The 23,112-nt window shown below is 45.0% G+C and overlaps 1 protein-coding gene across 2 annotated transcripts; it reads left to right on the plus strand.

The window, feature by feature from the left end:
• The first annotated feature begins 5,110 nt into the window (after window positions 1-5,110).
• Window positions 5,111-22,767, plus strand: rexo1 (REX1, RNA exonuclease 1 homolog). Of its 2 annotated transcripts, none has more exons than XM_066644841.1 (16): window positions 5,111-5,497; window positions 5,863-7,703; window positions 8,850-8,951; window positions 9,165-9,387; window positions 9,763-9,920; window positions 10,411-10,548; window positions 11,063-11,192; window positions 11,484-11,609; window positions 13,052-13,189; window positions 15,262-15,375; window positions 16,696-16,769; window positions 17,328-17,438; window positions 17,537-17,652; window positions 18,642-18,780; window positions 19,768-19,888; window positions 21,000-22,767. In XM_066644841.1, the coding sequence occupies exons 1-16, from the start codon at window positions 5,371-5,373 to the stop codon at window positions 21,086-21,088; spliced, it is 3,747 nt and encodes a 1,248-aa protein (XP_066500938.1). In that variant the 5' UTR covers window positions 5,111-5,370; the 3' UTR covers window positions 21,089-22,767. The 2 variants fall into 2 exon arrangements, with proteins under 2 accessions (XP_066500938.1, XP_066500939.1); XM_066644842.1 differs by having other exon boundaries at window positions 5,863-7,691.
• The last annotated feature ends 345 nt before the right edge of the window (window positions 22,768-23,112 follow it).

Here is a 23,112-nt window from a genome sequence, read left to right on the forward strand (position 1 = left end):
TTTACCTCAAAATTAAAACCAAATCTTTGTGATTCTCCACTGTAACAGGAAGAAAAGAGCCTCTGCTGTTGTTACTCCAGGCTTGGCACTGCAGAAACTGCACTGTGTACTTTGAGAGGAGGGCAGGGTATCACCTGATCTTAAGATTCTTTACTCATTTACATTAATCATTAAAAATGGTTCTTTAAGGAAACAAAAGTGGTTCTTATGTGGCATCGCTCAAAGAACCTTTTGTAGAACCTTTATTTTTTTTTAAAAAGTGCTTTTCACAAGTTAATCCTTAACAAAGTCCATTTGTTCTGAGGACACTTGCAGCTTCTGTTTGATTCCAGATGTTTGTCTTTTGTGTCTATTTCCTTTTCTCGGTGAATGCCTTATAACAGCTCCATGTTCTTTCAGACCCATAGCGTTGAGCTGTGTTCTCGCAGTGGAATGAGAAACACGAGCAGCTGATGGTTTTAGATGTGATACACCTTTTGGAACTGGCTTGTAACTCACTCTCACTCACTCACTCACTCACTCACTCATGTTTAGGAACTGTACCACAAGGGGGTGCTATTCAGTACTTCATGTCAAAGTCACTGCTTGTTTGTGATTATAAAGTGTGAGTCCCTGTATCTCGACTCCTTACTCTGGTTTAGGAAGCTTCGTGTGGTTCATCTTGACTTTATAACGCTGTATTTAATCTCCTCTGTAAAATTATCCCTGAGAAATTAAAGATATGAGCCATAACCCAGGAATTAAGTGAGCGACAGGTGGTCTCTGAGTTCCCCAAGTTTCCAGGGCGTGGAAGCCCAAGGCTGAAGGTAGTGAATTGTGCATGAATTATTTGCACTTGTGAAACGTCTCGTTGTGTTGATTAACGTCCGTGGACTAATTTTCAGGCTCCGTATCTCGCAGAGCTGCTGCCAGTAAAGCCACTTTATCTGCACCCCAAGGCTGGGCCGTGTAGGAAGCTTTATCAGACGTTATCGAGCCCGTGTCACTCAGTCAAATCACCTGAGCCGAGAGCACATGGTGTGTTCTTTCTTGGGTAAACACAGGCTCTGAAACAATACAGGGCCGTGCTTCCAGTCCTGAGGCAAAGCTGATCTCACTCTTCCAGTCTGTGTGAGGCAACCACACTGCAACATTAACCCGGCCACATCCCTCACACGGTTTATTACAGAGTCACTGGTTAAAGGGGAACTCCAAACATCAGAACGGTTTACAGAACAGTGGCGAACGGAGCCAGACGTCGAAGGCCTCTAAAAGCTCCTCACGGAAAATGATTATACGAAAAGTTATGAGTCCAATGACTGATGTCTGAGACATTGTTTTTACAAAAGTGCTGAGGATTTGGCTTCAACTGGATTTTAATTACATTCACGGTGGAGAGATACACGCAGGGTGCTGTTAGGAAAAATAGTCCCCAAAGATAATAACACACCCTGGACTGGGTCAATCACAGGGCACAACACGCTCATTCAACCGCTCACACAATAACACAGTCACTCACACCTCACACACACTCCTGTAGATCATTTCACACACTCACCCAGTCACACACACACACTCATGTGCATTTGAAACACACCGGAACCCCAGTTTAAATGGTAGGACAGGGTTAATCCCAGCAACATTACAATGATTACAACACTGTGGTCTGACTCTGATGTGATTTGAGCAATAACACAGTGATACGCGATAAGGTCTAGAAGGCAGTAATTACAAGTTCAGCAGGATTGTGTGTTACATAACAGGGCCAAACTGTACAGAGCAGATATTAGTGTTTACTGAATGAGATCAGCCTGCTTCTCAAAAACACTGCCGCATTTCTCAAGTCTCTTTGCTGTGTCTCCCTCTAGTGTTTGTTTCAGACCAAGTCTCCTGGACATTTTAGTGGAAGCATGGTACACTTTGTAGGTTTAGAGTTATAGACTGTAGCCCATTTGCTGTTGCAGTTTATCAACACCCTCGTCCTCCGTGGTCATTTTCTGAGCAATGGTCAAGTGACATCCAGATGTTTTTGGATAGGAGATTATTTATTGTTTCTGTGTGTAATGTCATAGGCTCACTGTTCACTTTATTACATTTTTTTAAAAGTTGATTTATTTTGTAGAGATTTAGGAACTGTAGTGCACCTACAGAAGCTCCTTTAGCCCTAGTCCAATGTTCACTTTCTGACCACACATTGGCTCTGGTCTGATAATGTTTGGTTTGTAGATTGTTCTCTAGTAGCTGCCATTTCATCCATCCATCCATTATCTGTAACCCTTCTCCAGTTCAGGGTCACGGTGGGTCCAGAGGCTACCTGGAATCATTGGGCGCAAGGCGGGAATACACCCTGGAGGGGGCGCCAGTCCTTCACAGGGCAACACACACACTCACACCTACGGACACTTTTGAGTCGCCAATCCACCTACCAACGTGTGTTTTTGGACTGTGGGAGGAAACCGGAGCACCTGGAGGAAACCCACGCAGACACAGGGAGAACACACCACACTCCTCACAGACAGTCACCCGGAGGAAACCCACGCAGACACAGGGAGAACACACCACACTCCTCACAGACAGTCACCCGGAGGAAACCCACGCAGACACAGGGAGAACACACCACACTCCTCACAGACAGTCACCCGGAGGAAACCCACGCAGACACAGGGAGAACACACCACACTCCTCACAGACAGTCACCCGGAGGAAACCCACGCAGACACAGGGAGAACACACCACACTCCTCACAGACAGTCACCCGGAGGAAACCCACGCAGACACAGGGAGAACACACCACACTCCTCACAGACAGTCACCTGGAGCGGGAATAAAACCCACAACCTCCAGGTCCCTGGAGCTGTGTGACTCCAACACTAACCTGCTGCACCCCCATTTTATTTCAGTAATAGGAAATAAGAAATGCTAACCCATTTTCCAAAATCAGCAGAAGTGTGGACACGGGACTAGAGTTAAATGCTTATAAAGAGCTCTGACCTGAGTGCTCTCATCATTTCTTCAGTAGCTACCTGCTGGTATTCTAAAAAAACCTGCTAAATCAATACAAAGAGACATTACTGAATAGGGTTATAAAGTCTAAACATGTTTAACTAACCTAGATTTCCTACTGTGGACCACGTGAAACAATTAGGATCACCATTAATTATTCATTCTCACTCTCACACACACACACACACTCACACACTCACTCACACACACACACACACACACACACACACACACACACTTAATCAGCTGCTGACCTTCTCCAGGTGTGTAGGACTTTATATAAAACAGAAAAGGAGTGGGCTGCTGGTTTCCTTGGATGTTAAAAGTGGTTGGTGGTTTGAACTGTGTTAAAGTGGCGCATCAGAGACTAGGAAAACATAATAGATTTAATCCATATGAGCAGAGCAGATATTGAGGCCTAAAGGAGGTAAATAGCTGTGGATTTGGGCCGTAAGTAGGAACATTTACTCAGATATATTCAAGTAATGTATATTAAATATATTAAAATACGCTTTACTTTAGAATCATCAGTAATTTCCTAATAATAATTAATTTAGTCCCTGATTATTTTATTGTTGAATGTCATATATGTATATTTTGTTCTGTTCTGTTCTGAGGTGCTGTTTCCCTTCCTTTTTGGGCTTTAGTTCTTCCATTTTACTGAGGATCCCAGAAGAAAACTGAACAGAAGTTAAATGCTACAAGATGTAGTGAAGTTGTAAGAGGGAGTTTGCACTTTATCAGTTGCTTATTTTACGGAAGGCGTCTGTTTATTGGTTTGTGCTGCTGCCTACCTCTGAATTCCCCTGGTTTTCCCCTGGAGAATGCCACTTTGTTTTTGTTTTGTTTTTTTTTAAACTGTTCAAAGTGGTTAATTATAGGAGAACTTGTTTAAATCTGTGGTGTCTACAATTTGACTAGCCTTTAACATTCAAAACCACCCACAAACCGACATGTCCTGTTTTTTGTTTCATGTAAAAATGGTTTTATATGTAAAGCTGATTATTTAATTATGGTAAACCTGGGTAAGAAAGGGACTTGAGGGGGATATTTCACCTTACGCACTCCTGTCATGAATGTCCTTTAAGTATTTCACTTTAAGAAGAAACCCCAAATCAAACCACACTGGAAGACTGTTTACAACTTTATTGTGTAATTATACAGTAATTTTAGTGGGTGGCATTCTGAATGTACATTTGTTATGGTGTAAAATGGGTGGCCTGGTCTGTGTCCAGTGAGGCTTGATTTCCCAGCTCTAAACACACCAGGCCTATTTACATATAAGCCATATAACCCCCAAATCATCTCAGGCCCCCTCTAGGACTGCAGACTGACCTTAAAAAACAGAGGAACACGGTGGCTAAGATTTTCTTCCTCTTTTAAGGAGCAGTTCTGTATCTATTTATCCTGAACATGTTGATTTACTATTGTTTCTCCAACACTCCAAAGCACTTGGAGTGGAGAGCTATATTGAGTTTGCTGAATAAAGATTTAAGTTTGGAGTCTCGTCCCAGGGTGCTACTCAGAGGACCAGACTTAAGAAACCTTGTGTCCAACAATGAAATTATTTGTGTTGTCTGTTTTTTTTCCAATAAGTCATTGGTTACAGAAGGGTGCTGAGTTGTCAGTTTATAGCGATGTGTGATGGCTAAGGGAGTTTAGACCATAGGCCAGGCCTGAATAACTGGGCAGTAGGATGTTCCTGACCGTGTTAAAGTGCTGAAGAACTTAGCAACATAGGCTCCTAGTCCAGCTAATGTGAAACTACATAATAAACCAGTTGAATGAGATAAAACAAGTGTCTAAAAAGAGGCTAACACGCTGTAGTCTTGACTTTGTTCAGAAGCGAATGAGCTCTAGCTTTAATAAGATTAGCCCCTGTGCTCTGAGAATTACTGTGTAGTGACCGTTAAACCCCATTTGTGACTGAAAGACAAACACAAACAGATATAGCTGTGTTTGTGAGCTCGAGCGCCTTAATTTTAATCAGGCGCCAGGCGGGCGCTCCCCTCCTACATGACGTCAGTGACGCGCGCCATTCATGCTCCAGCAGCGAGGGCCCTCTGTCTCTTTCCGCTCGCGCACCGTTTTGTTTTTGTTGTCGTCTGAAAAGAAACGAACGAGGAAGAGCGGCGAAAGAAAAGGAGGGAGGGAAAACAAATACGCGGCGGTCTAGTCGTTCGAACGATTTAAAAGTGGAAGAGGAGGGTTAAAAGACAACTGTCCCGTCCGTCTGAAAGAGATAGGGAAAGAAAAACAGAAGGGAAGAGGCAAGACAGTCGCCTTGGAGAGTGTGTGAATGAATGGGTGAGAGTGAGTGAGTGAATAAGCAAACACCAGCAGGGACCGGCAAAGAGAGAGAGAGAGAGAGCGGGTGGTGATGAGAGCATGCTCCGCTCCACCGGCTTCTTCCGGGGGGTTGAGTGTCCTCTGCCCCGCTGTGGTCGGCCCTACTGTCACTTCAGACACTGCCGACCCCCCGCCGGCCTCCCCAGGACCCCCGCAGCCCACACCGGTGACTACAGCTTTTCTTACAATCTCCTCAAACCCCAGTAACTTACACCACCGTCAGAAGCCTGTTCACTAGTGTAGTGTGTATAGGAGGGTAACGTGTGGTTTTGGACACAGCCTCTATGTCCAGATCTGTCCATCTGACCTCAAATAAAGGGCTTTAATGGTGTAGTTTCTTTAGAAAAGAGTAATACAACTGTAACCCACTCTGGATAATATAGCCAGGCTATTAGAAGTCATGTCCTGTGTTCCAGTCTGAGCTGGGAGCTGAACCCAGTGTTGTTGGTATCCGTTTTGTTGCATCACTTCTACAAATGAATAAAATGCAATTGCTTGTGTCTAATCACATGTGTTAAACTCTTCTCCCAGACCAAGGGTATGATCCTTTCAGTCCTGAGGTGGTTCGACCCGAAAAGCAGTACAATGCAGAGGCTTCGGATCCATCAGCGGACCCGAGCTTGGACCTGGGTGCCATGGAGTTGGAGCTGGTCAATCGGGCCATCGAGGCAATGCAGAGCGAATTGGAGAAGGACAAGAAGAAACTGTCTCAGATCGGGGACCAGGGTTATGAGCCTTCCAGCAGCTCTGTCAAAGCAGGGTACAAGAGGCAGACCTCTTCATCGTCATCGTCCCACAACGCCTATGACCCGAGTAGTTATCAGATGGGCCAAGCTTCCGACTACAACCCGACGCCACGCTCCAGCAAATATACTCTGGACTCTCAGACCAGCAGCCATGCCAACTCGATGGAGTACGTACCTACGGCCGTGTCCAAGCCAGGACTGAAAAAAGCGACACCTCCAGCACAGTCCCGTGTCCCTCCTAGGGTCCCTGCATCTTCCTCCTCGAAGTGTAAATACACGCTGGACAACTCCAAACCCTGCACGGACATGGAGTACGATCCCCTTTCAAACTTTTCGGCTAAACCTTTGGCTAAGAGCGGGAAGGACTCCGCAAACCCGGGGGCGGAAGTGGACGGCAGGAAGAGGTCGCGCTCTGTCGGCATGGACGAGGAGTACGTACCCACCGTGAAGAAGCCCAGACAGGTTCTGGATAAAAACAAAGCACAGACTCCAAAGTACACAGCCAGCTTCACTGAATCCGACGAGGAAAGCTCCGGAACAGAGTACCGTCCCACGCCCGTGAGCCGCCTGCGGCAGAAGAAAACTGGCGTGAGTCCTGTGGATGAGAACAACAAGAGAACAATAGGAGGGGGAAGTGCTGGTGCACACAAACAACCTCCTGTATCCAAAATGGAAAGATATGAGTCTGATGTTGAGACGGTGGATGATGACGAGGAGGCGGCGAACGACTTAAAGCCACTTCTTAAAAAAGCCACCGGTCAGATGAAGAGTAGTAAATCAGAAAAGATTAAGAAAGAGGGCAAGGAGTCTGTTAAGAAAAGCAGCAGCAACAACAGCAGCAGCAGCCATAAAGATAAGAAGGGAAGCTCCAGTGTGGAGAAAACCTCCAAGAAGCCCATTCAAGAGCCTGTGAAGAGGCAGAAAACTGCTGGTGGTAAACCCACGGAGGAGAAGATCCACCCCAAAGAGAGGGAGACGGAGGGAGCTTCCAAAGAAGTAAAGAGCAAGAAGTTGGAGAAGGTGAAAGGTGAGAAGGACAGAGTAAATGTGGAGGTAAAGAGGTCCAAGATGGAGAAGATGGACCAAAACAAGAAGGAGTCAAACAAATACAAAGAACATAAGAATGGAAAAATGGAGGGAGAGGGACGAGAGAAGGACAAAAAGAGAAGCAGCAACAACAACAGCAGCAGCAAAGACAAAAACAAGAAGAGCAGCTCGTCCACGGAGGACAAAAAGGCTGGAAAGCTGAAGCCAAAGCAGCGATCCCTGAGTCACGCTGATCTCTTCGGAGATGAGAGTCCAGAGGAGGAAGACGAAGAAGACGAGCGGGTCGTGAGGAAGTCCGCCTCGGCTTTTAAACGAGGAGCGCCGTCTGTCAGCTGTAAGAGGAAAGCCTCCGACGCTGCTGTCTCTTCGTCGGGGGAGGAGGACGGACCTGACAACGAAGGTGCTGTTTATGAGGAGGATTATGGGGACATTAATGACAACACTCTGGACTACGCCTCCCTGCAAATGGATGTGGACTATGACTCGGACCCTATGGAGGAGTGCCTGAGGATCTTTAACGAATCCAAGGAGGTGAAAACAGAGGACAAAGGCAGACAAGCTAAACAGGTAGCACAGAAGGTGCCCTGCCTTTCTCCTCAGCCACTCCTGTGGTGGTCCCTTTAATCACGCTTTTGTTCACTCCAAACAAACACAGAGGAGTGCAGTGAAAATGTCTATGGCTTAATATTAGGTGTACAAATAAGTTTTAAAGCACTTTTTGTGTGAATCGTAACTCAGATTTGAAACATTCTCCAGCTCTTTTTGTCATTTTGTTAGTTGTTGCTTTGTAATAAAAAAGACAGTAGTCATTTTATGAAAGTTATATTAATACATTTTAAAAATCCTAAAAATACAGCATTGAAACTTTGATGTTTGGACCAAAAACGCCATCTTTAAAACCTCTTAATCGAAATTCAATGCACATTCTTTTGCACCATGCTTTTTTCTGATGGAACCCATAAGGAATGCAGTGATTAATACATTTTTCTAGCTTCCCTTTTTCAATCGACTTCATTTTTTATTTATTTTTTGTCATTTTTAATTCTGTGCCTCACAGTTACAATCAAATGACAAGCGGCATTGTCGAATTACAATTACAGGAGGTCCTCGGGTTACGTCAGTCCCGAGTTACGATGTTTCGTGGTTACGACACATCTCCCATTTACTGTATAAAGCCTTGTTTTGACGTAAGTGGTTTTGTGTCGTAAACGTCGTAACGTGAACTTCGTGTGTGGTGTGCGTGGCGTGGCGGAAGAATACACGGTTACGCGGCTCGGGACCGAGGAGGATAGGTGTTAGGATAGGATAAGTGCCTACAGTGTGTTATTTACGTACAGTGTGTACGTGTGTTCCGACTTACACCGAAAATCTGTTTACGACGCGACGTAGGAACGGATCAACGTCGTAAGTCGAGGACCCCCTGTATAGGTTACACAAAGATGCTTGAAAACGTATTTGTACGCTTGATAAGAAGAGAAGGTCTGGTATTATGAGACAGGCCCTGTTCATGTTACAGAAATGTGTACACACACACACACACACACACAATACTAAAGTTGGCAGACATGTCAGTGTTAGACGCTACGGTGTCAGATGCTGCCTTTATCCGTCTGGATTTGTGGAAGATGAAGATCGGTGGAAGCCACTGTTGAAACACAATTTTGAAGTTCTTAAAGACACAGTGACTTCTGTTTCTTCCTTAATGTGTTTGTGTTTGTGCTTCAGCCTTCCAGAGAAGAGCAGGAAGATCAGGAAGCACAGAGCACTTTAACCACACTCTTCCCAGGCCAGAAGAAGAGAGTTTCACATTTTAAAGTCAAAAGAAACGTGAGTGTCTTGTTCTTATTTTGTCACACGCTCCACTGCTTTAGTTCTTTGCATAGCAATAGCTCTACGTGTTTTCTATCAGGGCCCAGACCAACAGCTCTTTCTTGTGTCTTTCGGTTTGTCAGCAGTTATTCAAATGTATGAAGACTTTTTATTACCCCAAGCACATGAATGTGTCTGTTTATTTTTAACCGATACTTGCACGTTGCTCAGACGGAGACGTCTCTGAACGTACTGCCGAAGCCACAGAGGAGGATGACTGCGCAGGAGATGTGTTATCAGCGAATGAAGATTGCGCAGCAGCAAGCGGCACAGCTCGCTGCAGCTGTTAAAACAGCAGCCGCATCCACCGGCTCTTCCCTGAGCCCCGGCTTTTCGGGGGAGAAAAGGAGAGTGATGCACCGGCCAAACCCAGCCTTAATCTCCGCTAAACCTGGTAAACACTCTGTAATATGAGCAACACATGTTTTACATGTGGTTACATGCTGTTCATATGTATTAGAGGAAATATAAAGTTTGGGTTGATGCCATTACCTTATATTTTTATACGCTAATAAACCTCTCTGCGAGTTTTCCTGATCAGAAAACTGCGCTCCAGGCCAGGGTAGTTGTCATTGTTGTTGTGGTTCTCCTACTTGGCCACTAGAGGTCTCCATGACTAATGCGCTAGTGCACTGGTCTGGATTTGGGCAGCGCAACCTCTGGCTGCTAGGTGTAAACAGCAATAAATATGGTGTTCAGTACAAAAAGAGTTAATCGGATACAACAGAGTGTGCCGTGGGTAATCTATGATTTCCTGTGTGTTGTGTAGGTTTGCCAGAGACACCCAAAGCTGCGCGTGGAGTTTTATCCCCAACCAGAACGGTCCCAGATCAGCCATCAGTCAGACCCCACACCTCGGCCTCCATGCTTTCAAAAACCTCGTCCACTTCTGCTCAAAAGAGAGTGGCCCACAAACCGACCCTCAAGGTCTCAGTAACAATATCTATTGGGGCTTTTTTTCCTTTTTCTTTCTCCTGCTTCTCCATTAGGTGAATTTGGTTTCTGGTCCCTGGAACTGGGTTTTTTTTTTTTTATTTTGGTACCTGCTTTCTCGTGGTTCCAAAGTGAGCCAAATTGGGATTAAACCGTGACGTGTAAACAGAGCACTGATTGGCCAGAGAGTGTCGTCAATAACGACTAAATGCAGACGTCCAGCACCAACTCGCCATCTGTAAAACCCCCAATTTACAGCAGAGATCACATTTGCTTTGATCCAACTGCCAACGGCACCTTGTTAAATTACGACTTGGTCTTTTGAAGAGGTTCAAACACTCCTTGAATCAGCTGCCAGTTTTCAGAGTCAAGTAGTTTAGACACCACGTAGTGGACGTAGCCACATGAGACTCCTCAGAGAGCTTGTTTGTTTAGTTTCTTTCTAAAATAACTCACATTCCGTTTCTCTTTCCTCTGAACGAAGAGCTCCTCTATGAAGCGGCCAGTCATTCCCACAGAGTTTGGAGCCAAAGTGCCCACCAACATCCGTCAGCGCTACCTCAACGTCTTCATTGACGAATGTCTCAAGTTCTGTCTCTCGGAGGAGGAAGCTTTTCAGACGGTGAGTTTCACTGCAAGGCCTTCGGAAATAACGGAATAACGGAAGTGTTGGATGTTTTAGGAGGTAAAGCTCAAATCCCCGAGATTAGAAAGATGGAGATTTCACTTATAACGTTGGGAATTGTAACAGCAACAGATTGTAATGTGTTCGAAGAACGAAAGTGAAAGTGGCTAGATTCTCTAATTGAATGTGTTTCCTGTGAGAAGAGATTAGCAAAACTAGCAGGGAACTATAAACACGGGGAAGAATGGGAATACCTTTATAAAGAGTTTATTATGGGAAAAGAAACCAGTTCTGTACGACCTCCTCCGCAGCCCCCTATTTTGTGTATTGTTTTGTCTCTAAGTGTGTATTACATTGCTGTATTGCTTATATTTATAAAAGAAGAGCACGGGCTCAGTTTAGTAAACAAGGATATTAGACTACTTCTCTTTATTCAGTACAAATATTAGATTAAAAAACACTATCATTATTATCACTATATTATATATTTACATTGCATGTTTTTCCCCAGGGTCTGGACGAGGAGAGGCAAGTGTATGAAAGAAGCAGCAGTAAAAACATTTACTTGAACGTTGCGGTAAACACACTAAAGAAACTCCGCAGCAAGGGCACCACCCCCACCGCCCCCTCGCCTGCCTCTAGTACGTTTCAACACTGCTGTCCAATATTAAATCTCTTAATCTTTAATTAGAGTGGACATATATACTAGACAACAATATTAAATATGATCAAAACAATTCAATAAACACACAAGTGCATTGATAAAATGCTATTTATTTGGTGGTACACTCAAAAGTGATTTGAATGCTATTAGCTCCCCCTTGTGGAGAGTCGTCAGCCTGCTAAACACAGCTTTATAATTATCTGTGGATGTCTATTAGTTGTCAAGTTTTACGATATTCAGTGCAATTCACTCTGCTGCATCTCCACAGAAAAGGCAGGTGGGTCAGGAAATAAAAAGGTTCAGTCTCATGAGGGTGTTCTGGGTGGACGACTGGCCGCTACGACCAGCTTCACCATCAACCGCATGGGCAAACAACAGGATCCAGACCTCAAAGGTAAAATACACGCATGAACTTCTTTGAGGCTCCAAGAAATGGTTCAGTATGTCATCAAATGTCAGATCTTACCAGGAGAGGATTACATTACATTAAATTCACTTAAATGCGTATTTTATTGAATATAATCTGTAACATTATAGACCTGGGTGGCATGGTGGTGCTGAAGATAGTGTCACTCTCACACAGCTCCAGGGTCCTGGGTTTGTAGGTTCAAAGCCCTTCTCAGGTCACTGTCTGTGAGGAGTGTGGTGTGTTCTCCCCTTGTCTTGGTGGGTTTCCTCTCAAAGTCGATAACAAAAAAAAAAAACCTGCTGGTAGTGTCCATTGGTGAGTGTGTGAAATTATCCATGGTATGACTGGGTGAGTATAGGTGCTTCCCTGTGATGGACTGGTGCTCTGAAAAGGGCACACTCCTCACAGACAGTCACCCGGAGGAAACCCACGCAGACACAGGGAGAACACACCACACTCCTCACAGACAGTCACCCGGAGGAAACCCACGCAGACACAGAGAGAACACACCACACTCCTCACAGACAGTCACCCGGAGCAAACCCACGGAGACACAGGGAGAACGCACCACACTCCTCACAGACAGTCACCCGGAGGAAACCCACACAGACACAGAGAGAACACACCACACTCCTCACAGACAGTCACCTGGAGGAAACCCAAGCAGACACAGAGAGAACACACCACACTCCTCACAGACAGTCACCCGGAGCAAACCCACGCAGACACAGAGAGAACACACCACACTCCTCACAGACAGTCACCCGGAGCAAACCCACGCAGACACAGAGAGAACACACCACACTCCTCACAGACAGTCACCTGGAGGAAACCCACACAGACACAGAGAGAACACACCACACTCCTCACAGACAGTCACCCGGAGGAAACCCACACAGACACAGAGAGAACACACCACACTCCTCACAGACAGTCACCCGGAGGAAACCCACACAGACACAGAGAGAACACACCACACTCCTCACAGACAGCAGAGCATGAACATGAATACGGTTAAAGGAAATGTATGAATGAATGAAAAAATACAGACCTGAAATATTTCCCTCAATTCTCCACCTTTCAATCAATGCTTTGATTCAGTTTCAGACGTGGAATATGGCGTATTGCTCAGTTTAACTTAAATACTGCAGTTTGCTTTAGCGAATGACTTTTTATTTTCAGGGGTAGCCTCCTGTCAGGTGTACAGAAAAATACAGTGTGATTCAGTTACTAATACAAGCGCTTTCCACAGGTGCTTCATCAGGAGAAAGAATGATTTAAATAACTTTTATAACAATAATTCAAAAGTAATTAAAAATGTGTTCTAGTTATTTAATGAATGGATTTAGGCTGAACATTTATTTATATATATATATATGTGTGTGTGTGTGTGTGTGTGTGTGTGTGTGTGTGTGTCTACTCTCCAGGTGCAGTTTTGTATCAGAAACTGAAAGAGTACGTTTTGTCTGAGGAGCAGCTGCAGGAGTTCAGTTACCCGCGACCACACCCAGAGCGCCTGGGTCACGCAGTCATCTATAACCTCCCCGAGAAGAGAAACAACGACCGTAAGAGCATTTCCATACTGCACCTCCTCTCAGCCCTTTATTCCTGCGTACGTTTATTTATATAGTGGCAGCGGTATTAGACGATTAGACATCGGCACTGTATTAACATCTAATCATTTTATTACATTCCTTTTACTGACATCACAAACCTGCAATGTGTGAACCAACTATCAAGGAAACGTTACAGCTATAATATATAATACACACAGTACTGTGCAGAAGTCTCAGACACTTAAGATAATTATATACATTATATTCTCAGTGAGTGTGGGGCTGGAATAAAGTTATATATAATCACAGTAAATACAAATAATGATTTAAAACAATTAAAGAAATATAAGATCATTTTTTTCTATAAAGTAGTAGGTGAGAGTGAGTTTGAAGAACAATGTTTTGTTCAGATTCTCTTTGATTTGTATGAATTAGTTAAATCCACAGCACACATTATTTAAAATCATTATTTATTCACCGCAAAAAATATAATGTATAATGTATGGGTGGCACGGTGGTGCAGCAGGTTAGTGTCGCAGTCACACAGCTCAGACCTGGAGGTGGTGGGTTTGAGTCCCGCTCCGGGTGACTGTCTGTGAGGAGTGTGGTGTGTTCTCTCTGTGTCTGCGTGGGTTTCCTCCGGGTGACTGTCTGTGAGGAGTGTGGTGTGTTCTCTCTGTGTCTGCGTGGGTTTCCTCCGGGTGACTGTCTGTGAGGAGTGTGGTGTGTTCTCCCTGTGTCTGCGTGGGTTTCCTCCGGGTGACTGTCTGTGAGGAGTGTGGTGTGTTCTCCCTGTGTCTGCGTGGGTTTCCTCCGGGTGACTGTCTGTGAGGAGTGTGGTGTGTTCTCTCTGTGTCTGCGTGGGTTTCCTCCGGGTGACTGTCTGTGAGGAGTGTGGTGTGTTCTCTCTGTGTCTGCGTGGGTTTCCTCCGGGTGACTGTCTGTGAGGAGTGTGGTGTGTTCTCCCTGTGTCTGCGTGGGTTTCCTCCGGGTGACTGTCTGTGAGGAGTGTGGTGTGTTCTCCCTGTGTCTGCGTGGGTTTCCTCCGGGTGACTGTCTGTGAGGAGTGTGGTGTGTTCTCCCTGTGTCTGCGTGGGTTTCCTCCGGGTGACTGTCTGTGAGGAGTGTGGAGTGTTCTCCCTGTGTCTGCGTGGATTTCCACCGGGTGACTGTCTGTGAGGAGTGTGGTGTGTTCTCTCCGTGTTCGCGTGGGTTTCCTCCGGGTGACAGATCACCTCAAATAATACTCCAAGAGAAAAAGTTAAATCAACACATTCACACACAGAGGATCACACTGCAATAATGTTATTGGGTTTATTCTAACATTGAGCGTTATTTGTTGTTTGTTTGTTTTTTGACAAATAATCACTTGCTGAGATAAATAGCTTTTTAAATCTCATAGGCTCTGGCGCCTGAAACTTTTGCACAGTGCTGTATATTTCCTGCTTTTCTTCCTATATTCACAGTAGTTTTTAAATTACTATGATTTTGATGGTAATTACACTGTTTTTTTTATTACATTTCTATTTTTAAAATTAAATTATATTAATTTATTTATGATTGTAAATATGTTTACACTGTTTGCTCTTTTTAATTATGTATTTTTGCATTAAATAATTACATAAAGCACCTATGCATTTCAGTATTTATGTACGAATTGTTCTATAAAAATAAACATTATTATTAATAATAATAGTATTTTAATTATTAAATTCCCCAGTTGGTAAAAGTTGATCAAAATCATAAGTTGTAAAGTCCATGGGGCTGTGGACCCACCGTGACGCTGATCAGTCAGAGCCACCAATGGAGAGTGGAGTATAGATGAGGTTTAACCGTAAGCCCCTCAGGGAGAGCTGCGGTACAGGTTTCCCTTGTCCTTGTCAGTCATCAGCCTTGAAGGACGTCACATCATTCCACCACTAGGTGACGCTGCAATAAGCGCTTTAGTAATATAGTTCCTTACATATTACTGCTAAATCTGTTGCGTCTGAAGCTGGTGTAAAGCAGCAACAGTCTGATTATTGAAGGAAACGTGTCTGTGACGATGTTTAGTTGAAGGAGGTGGTTCTTTGTTCTTTCAGCCTTCTCTAAGGTGTGCTGCAGGTGTGGAGCCGAATACAAAATCAACTCCCTCGGCAACTGTGTTCGTAAAGAGGAGTGCAGCTTCCACTGGGGCAGACTGCGGCGATACAGAGGTGTGTGTGTGTGTGTGTGTGTGTGGTGGAATAACAAATGGAAATTAGACAGAAATTAATCTCATAATTCAGCTAAAATGTACTTCATCACATTCAGTATCATATTCAGACTTGTCACAAAGGACCAGGGACCTAGTGCCAGTCAAAAGTTTGGACACACCTCCTCATCAGTGATTGGTGGAGTAGAGCTAGTCACACAGCCCCTACCTCTGCACAACCCCAGTTACAGTCTCAGACACATTCAGAAGAGAGCGGTTCTACAGATTAACTCTCGACGAGGCCCCGGCTGTTCACTGAAAACCGTTCCAGGTGACGACCTCATGAAGCCGACTGAGAGAACGGAGAGAGTGTGTGAAGCTGTCGTCAAAGCAACAGGGGGCTACTGTGAAGAGTCTAAAGAATAAAACATACTCTGTTTTCTTTAACACTACTCTGTTTACTACATGATTCCATATGTGTTTCTTCATAGTTTTAATGTCTTTCACATTCATTTACAACGGAGAAAATAATAAAAAACTAAGAAAAAACATTGAGAAGATGTCCAAACATTTGACTGGGTGTGTGTGTGTGTGTGTGTGTGTGTGTGTGTGTGTGTGTGTGTTTGTAACATTGTCATACAAATAACAAATAACAACGTCATTGTTCAGTTGCACAGTGTGTGTGTATATATATATATATATATATATGTGTGTGTGTGTATATATATTGTGTGTGTGTGTGTGTGTATATGAATATAAATGATAATTTGCCTAGTTTAATGGTGGATTGTTTAAATGACAAAAATAAATGTGACCTACCTACATTTAAAGCTTTAAAATCATAAATTCTGTGTTTATTTATTTATTTTTTTTAATCTGTGATAAAATCCATTGTTGAGAAAACTTTGACACACTTTGTCTTAATGTGATAAAACTCACAAATACGATCATATTCTCTAACAATTATTTTTACCAAAACACTGGAAAAACATGATGTGACTGTAAATAAATTTAAAATAATACAACTTGTAGAATAAGATACTGTCTGTGCTGTAACTATCCAAATCTTTACCACGTCTGCTCATTCTGAATGGATGTATTAATGTGTTTCAGCACGGCCACAGTCACAGTCACAGTCAAGCTCTCACATCTGAGACGTGAACGTTCTCTAGTTTAGTTTAGGTCTGAAAATGCTTTTGAGCTTTGTGTCTCAAAGGAAGTATGTGTTGCGTAGAAATGTCCATCAAATATATAATAAATAATATTATTAGAACACGTCTGTAATTAAGAATATATGAATGATACTAGATAAACTAACTCTTCTATTCCTTGTGTCCCACAGTCCCAGGAGGTTGGGAGACTCAGTATAACTGCTGCTCCGGCGCCGTGGGCTCGCCTGGGTGTCAGGTGTCTAAAGTAAGTCCACTGTAATTTCAAATTCTGCTCTTAACTACCGTACCGCCTTCATCTGTTTTAGAAATGATCTGCCTCTTTAATCTATGGCTGCGTGACACCAGTGAGATTATTAATGTGACCGTATAAGGGTGAGGTCCCCAGTTTGGAAACCTGGATCCACATGACCATGTTCTGCTGGATCGTGGATGAAATAGCAGTAACATTAAAGCAACACTAGGTTGAATTTTTTATGGTAAAATGACATTAATGTACACCTGTATTAGGGAGAATGGAGTCTGTGTTATTGCTATTTCACTCAGCCATGCAGAAACAGCACTACGTAACTTCTGTGGGAGGGTAGGACCCCCGCACCCCTCACTGTAGGAGCCGCCCCGTGGCAAAAATAATCTTATCTAGTGTTTCTTTAAAAAGTCCAAAGGAGCAGGTCAGACCTTGTCTGTTGGCTGTTAGCTGTTAGTGGACAGTAAGAGGTCAGGGGTCTTCTTAGTGAAGTTGTTGTGCTACATTAAGCTGTTTTCCTGTGTGATGTCCCAGTGAGACTTCTGTTCTTGTGTCCAGCAACACGTTCAGGACGGCCGTAAGGAATCTTTAGACGGCTACGTGAAAACGTTCAGCAAACGGCTGCCAGTCGACGGCAACGGAGGAGTGTACGCTTTGGACTGTGAGATGGTGAGACCGCAGTTACTCAGATAACACACTGGACCAGGTACAAACACACTGTCCGGTGCTGACATGTTTCATAACAAAATGGTTTGTTTTTCCCCTAGTGCTACACAAAGCAGGGGCTGGAGTTGACCAGAGTGACGGTCATCAACTCTGACCTTAAAGTGATATACGACACGTTTGTGAAGCCGGAGAGTGAAGTGGTGGACTACAACACACGGTAGGAGGTCAAACGCGAACGTCTACATTATTGTAGGATTGTCACTTGTTCATTGAATTTATTGTAAAAAAGTTTCTGTCAGTTTTCTGTGGGCTGCCTTTATGTGAAAACACGGGATAAAACAAGCCGTTCTGATCTTGTGCTGCTTTTGATGTTAAGTGCAGAGACCCCCCCACCCCCTAATTGGAGTCTGTCCAATCACAGCACTGGACCTGCAATTATGTGAGAGCACAAAGGCGAGGTTACACACAGCAAAACAGTCATAACGAGCGCAGAGAATTAAGAACACTCAGTAAAAATTGAGAAAACGAGAACGGAGAAGAAAGAGGACAGAGTAAAAACGGCTAAAACGGCTAGGAGGCTCCTCGCTCCTCACTGCTGTGCGCTCGGGGTCGGGGTGAACAGCGAGTGGCTCGTTTTCATTTAAAGGAACAGGCGCTGAAACTGGCCGTTCTGAACAAGGTTGTTTAGACGGGGAGAACGCTGCTGTGGGGTTTAATCCTTGTGGTGTTTTGACCAAAGCAGGTCACAGATGTTTCTGGGAAGAATAAGGTCCAAAATTCCATTTATTTTAGTAGAACTATGGAATACAGGAGGTCCTTGGGGTTACGTCAGTCCTGAGTTACAATGTTTCGTGGTTATGACACATCTCCCATTTACGGTATAAAGCCTTGTTTCGACGTAAGTAAACATCGTAACGTGAACTTCGTGTTTGGTGTGTGCGGCGCGGCGGAAGAATACACGGTTACGCGGCTCGGGACCGAGGAGGATAGGTGTTAGGACAGGATCAGTGCTTACAGTATGTTATTTACGTACAGTATGTACGTATGTTCCGACTTACACCGAAAATAGGTTTACGACGCGACGTAGGAACGGATCAACGTCATAAGTTGAGGACCCCCTGTAATTATAGTTTGCGGGACAAATGTGCACTGTTCAGAAAGTTCATTATTCAAACAAGTTTGGATGTGAATGTTTGATATGCCCAGGTTCTCTGGAGTGACGGAGGAGGATTTGGAGAACGCTACAATGAGGCTTAGAGACGTCCAGGCTGTGTTACTGAACATGTTCAGTGCGGAGTCCATCCTCATAGGCCACAGTCTGGAGAGTGACCTCACGGCCCTGAAGGTAAGACACGAGCCTCTGTTGCTCAGTGCAAAACCACGTCGTGTAAAGTGTAAATAGCCCTGCTGACATTTGTTATTTGAGGGGAAAAAATTGCCACATCTTTTAATTAAAATATTTTCATCTAGAAAATCAACAAAATAAGTAGTGTCGCAGTCACACAGCTCCAGGGACCTGGAGGTTGTGGGTTCGATTCCCGCTCCGGGTGACTGTCTGTGAGGAGTGTGGTGTGTTCTCTCTGTGTCTGCGTGGGTTTCCTCCGGGTGACTGTCTGTGAGGAGTGTGGTGTGTTCTCCCTGTGTCCGCGTGGGTTTCCTCCGGGTGACTGTCTGTGAGGAGTGTGGTGTGTTCTCCCTGTGTCCGCGTGGGTTTCCTCCGGGTGACTGTCTGTGAGGAGTGTGGTGTGTTCTCTCTGTGTCTGTGTGGGTTTCCTCCGGGTGGCTGTCTGTGAGGAGTGTGGCGTGTTCTCCCTGTGTCCGCGTGGGTTTCCTCTGGGTGACTGTCTGTGAGGAGTGTGGTGTGTTCTCCCTGTGTCCGCTTGGGTTTCCTCCGGGTGACTGTCTGTGAGGAGTGTGGCGTGTTCTCCCTGTGTCTGCGTGGGTTTCCTCCGGGTGACTGTCTGTGAGGAGTGTGGTGTGTTCTCCCTGTGTCCGCGTGGGTTTCCTCCGGGTGCTCCGGTTCCTCCCACAGTCCAAAAACACACGTTGGTAGGTGGATTGGTGACTCAAAAGTGTCCGTAGGAGTGTGTGTGTGTGTGTCTGTGTTGCCCTGTGAAGGACTGGCACCCCCTCCAGGGTGTATTCCCGCCCAATGATTCCAGGTAGGCTCTGGACCCACCACGACCCTGAACTGGACAAGCGCTTACAGATAATGAATGAATTAAATTAACAAAATGTCAAATATGAACAATCTGAATAGGGATGACCTTTGTTTACAGCTCTGACTGAAAATGTGTGAGTGATAGTTGTGCATCTTTTGAATCTTCTGTAGCTGCTGCACAGCACAGTCGTGGACACAGCTGCTGTCTTCCCTCATCGTCTCGGTCTGCCCTACAAACGAGCTCTCCGCAACCTCATGGCTGACTACCTCAAACGCATCATCCAGGACAACGGTGAGGACAGCGGGCCTCGCCTCAGCTCTCTCCAAACACAGAGGGCTGAGGAATGATATTCACATCATTAATCTTACAGCTGTAGTCTGAGACTTTGCCTCTTGGCCTCTGTAGTAGTGTTTACAGTTTCCTCCACTGCGGACTGCTGTTCGTATGCAATCTGCTCAGGGTTGCCAGATTGGGAAGTCTTTCTCTGTTGTAATGCATGTTTTTTTTAATGCAGTTTGCTATGAAGTTTGTTCATTTTTTTTTTCATTTCATTGTGGCATTAAGTAGGGGTGGGCTGTGTCTTCTATTGACAGAAGATAGCATGAGTTCAGTGTTTGCTTCAGGTTGGGGGATCTCAAGTGATTTAGTGTTTGAAGTCCATTAAATCCATGTTTCAATTAAAAAAAAAATGAAGAAATCAGTTGGGTACGAGAAAATCTGTTGGATGATTTATAAAGAGCCCCTAAGGTGACATGGTGGTCTTATTTAGCAAGTCGTGGCCCCAATATAGCAATTCGTGGCCTCAAAATACTATCTTGTGGCCTTAATATATTCTTTTGTGGCCTCAAAATACTATCTTGTGGCCTCAATATATTATTTCGTGTCCTTAATATATTATTTTGTGGCCTCGATATATTATTTGTGGCCTCAAAATACTATCTTGTGGTGTTAATATATTATTTCGTGGCCTCAAAATACTATCTTGTGGCCTCAAAATACTATCTTGTGGCCTCAATATATTATTTCGTGGCCTCAAAATGCTATCCTGTGGCCTCAATATATTATTTAATGGCCTCAAAATACTATCTTGTGGTCTCAATATATTATTTCATGGCATCAAAATACTATCTTGTGGCCCCAATATATTATTTTGTGGCCTCAAATTACTATCTTGTGGCCTCAATATATTATTTTGTGGCCTCAAAATACTATATAGTGGCCACAACTTGCTAAATAAACCCACCATGTCACCTTAGGGGCTCCGTAGATTTACACTCTTCTAACCGACATTTGGGATTAAGCCTGATGACCTTGGACTCGTGTGAATATCCTCAAACATTCAGAGATGCGGTATATGTTCGTTTGGATCAGATCTCACTTTTTGTTCTTCGTCTCTCTCCAGTGGAGGGACATGACTCCAGCGAGGACGCCTCCGCCTGCATGGAGCTCATGATATGGAAGATCAAAGAGGACGCCAAAGTCAAGAGATGACTGCTGATCTTTCTGAGCCTCTGCTGTGTCTGCTCCTTTCACACCCTGAATGACTAGAGAGACAGTGACAGAGAGAGAGAGAGAGTAAGCAAAGGAAGAATGAAGCCCGAGTGACGGGTCGTCCACTGCTGCGTTGAGTCTGAATTTGCACTGGAGTCCCATATGAACAAAGGAGGAGGAAGAGGGGAAGACGGCGATACTGCCCGAGGAGGAGGAGGAGGAGGAGTGTGTACATGTGGATTTCGCCTGACACAGCATCGTCTACAGTCTGGATCAAGGTGTGCTTTTTCCCCCAACAGTGCCCTCTTCAAGCAGCCTGAAGACGTGAAGAGATGCTGAAAATTTAAAGACACTATTTATTTCACATTTATTTACTCCAAAAAACAGCGCCCTCATGCAGATGAGTCATGGACGGAGGTCTTTAGATCCAAGCTTTAAATCCAGATTCTGAATTTTGTAATCACATCGATACTTACGTTTCTCCACTTCTCCAAACCGCAACAGAACGTTTTATTTCTGTGTAGAGCCATTTTTAAAAGGCTCTTTGAAGATGTGTATATTTCTGATCATAAGCTCTTAATAAAGAGTCTTTTCAGAGGGTTATTTATTAAATATAAGGGTTCTAGACGTAACCATTTACATATCAAAGTGCATCCTCAGACTAAGGGAGGGTTTACTGTATGTGAATCTGTTCAACACATTGAGAACGGTTCTCATCATAGCATCAGACGGCTACTGCTGTAACAAGCTGGACATCATAGCAGTGGAAGAACCCTTTATCTGGTGCTGTGTTCTCTCTGTGTCTGTGTGGGTTTCCTCCGGGTGACTGTGAGGAGTGTGGTGTGTTCTCTCTGTGTCTGCGTGGGTTTCCTCCGGGTGACTGTCTGTGAGGAGTGTGGTGTGTTCTCTCTGTGTTTGCGTAGGTTTCCTCCGAGTGACTGTCTGTGAGGAGTGTGGTGTGTTCTCTCTGTGTCTGCGTGGGTTTCCTCCGGGTGACTGTCTGTGAGGAGTGTGGTGTGTTCTCTCTGTCTGCGTGGGTTTCCTCCGGGTGACTGTCTGTGAGGAGTGTGGTGTGTTCTCCCTTTGTCTGCGTGGGTTTCCTCCGGGTGACTGTCTGTGAGGAGTGTGGTGTGTTCTCTCTGTGTCTGCGTGGGTTTTCTCCGGGTGACTGTGTGTGAGGAGTGTGGTGTGTTCTCTCTGTGTCTGCGTGGGTTTCCTCCGGGTGACTGTCTGTGAGGAGTTGGTGTGTTCTCCCTGTGTCTGCGTGGGTTTCCTCCGGGTGACTGTCTGTGAGGAGTGTGGTGTGTTTTCTCTATGTCTGCGTGGGTTTCCTCCGGGTGACTGTCTGTGAGGAGTGTGCTGTGTTCTCTCTGTGTCTGCGTGGGTTTCCTCCGTGTGACTGTCTGTGAGGAGTGTGGTGTGTTCTCCCTTTGTCTGCGTGGGTTTCCTCCGGATGACTGTCTGTGAGGAGTGTGGTGTGTTCTCTCTGTGTCTGCGTGGGTTTGCTCCGGGTGACTGTCTGTGAGGAGTGTGGTGTGTTCTCCCTTTGTCTGCGTGGGTTTCCTCCGGATGACTGTCTGTGAGGAGTGTGGTGTGTTCTCTCTGTGTCTGCGTGGGTTTGCTCCGGGTGACTGTCTGTGAGGAGTGTGGTGTGTTCTCTCTGTGTTTGCGTAGGTTTCCTCCGAGTGACTGTCTGTGAGGAGTGTGGTGTGTTCTCTCTGTGTCTGCGTGGGTTTCCTCCGGGTGACTGTCTGTGAGGAGTGTGGTGTGTTCTCTCTGTGTCTGCGTGGGTTTCCTCCGGGTGACTGTCTGTGAGGAGTGTGGTGTGTTCTGTCTGTGTCTGCGTGGGTTTCCTCCGGATGACTGTCTGTGAGGAGTGTGGTGTGTTCTGTCTGTGTCTGCGTGGGTTTCCTCCGGGTGACTGTCTGTGAGGAGTGTGGTGTGTTCTCTCTGTGTCTGCGTGGGTTTCCTCCGGGTGACTGTCTGTGAGGAGTGTGGTGTGTTCTCTCTGTCTGCGTGGGTTT

Source organism: Hoplias malabaricus, chromosome 14 (genome assembly GCF_029633855.1).
Source record: "Hoplias malabaricus isolate fHopMal1 chromosome 14, fHopMal1.hap1, whole genome shotgun sequence".
NCBI lineage: Eukaryota > Metazoa > Chordata > Actinopteri > Characiformes > Erythrinidae > Hoplias > Hoplias malabaricus.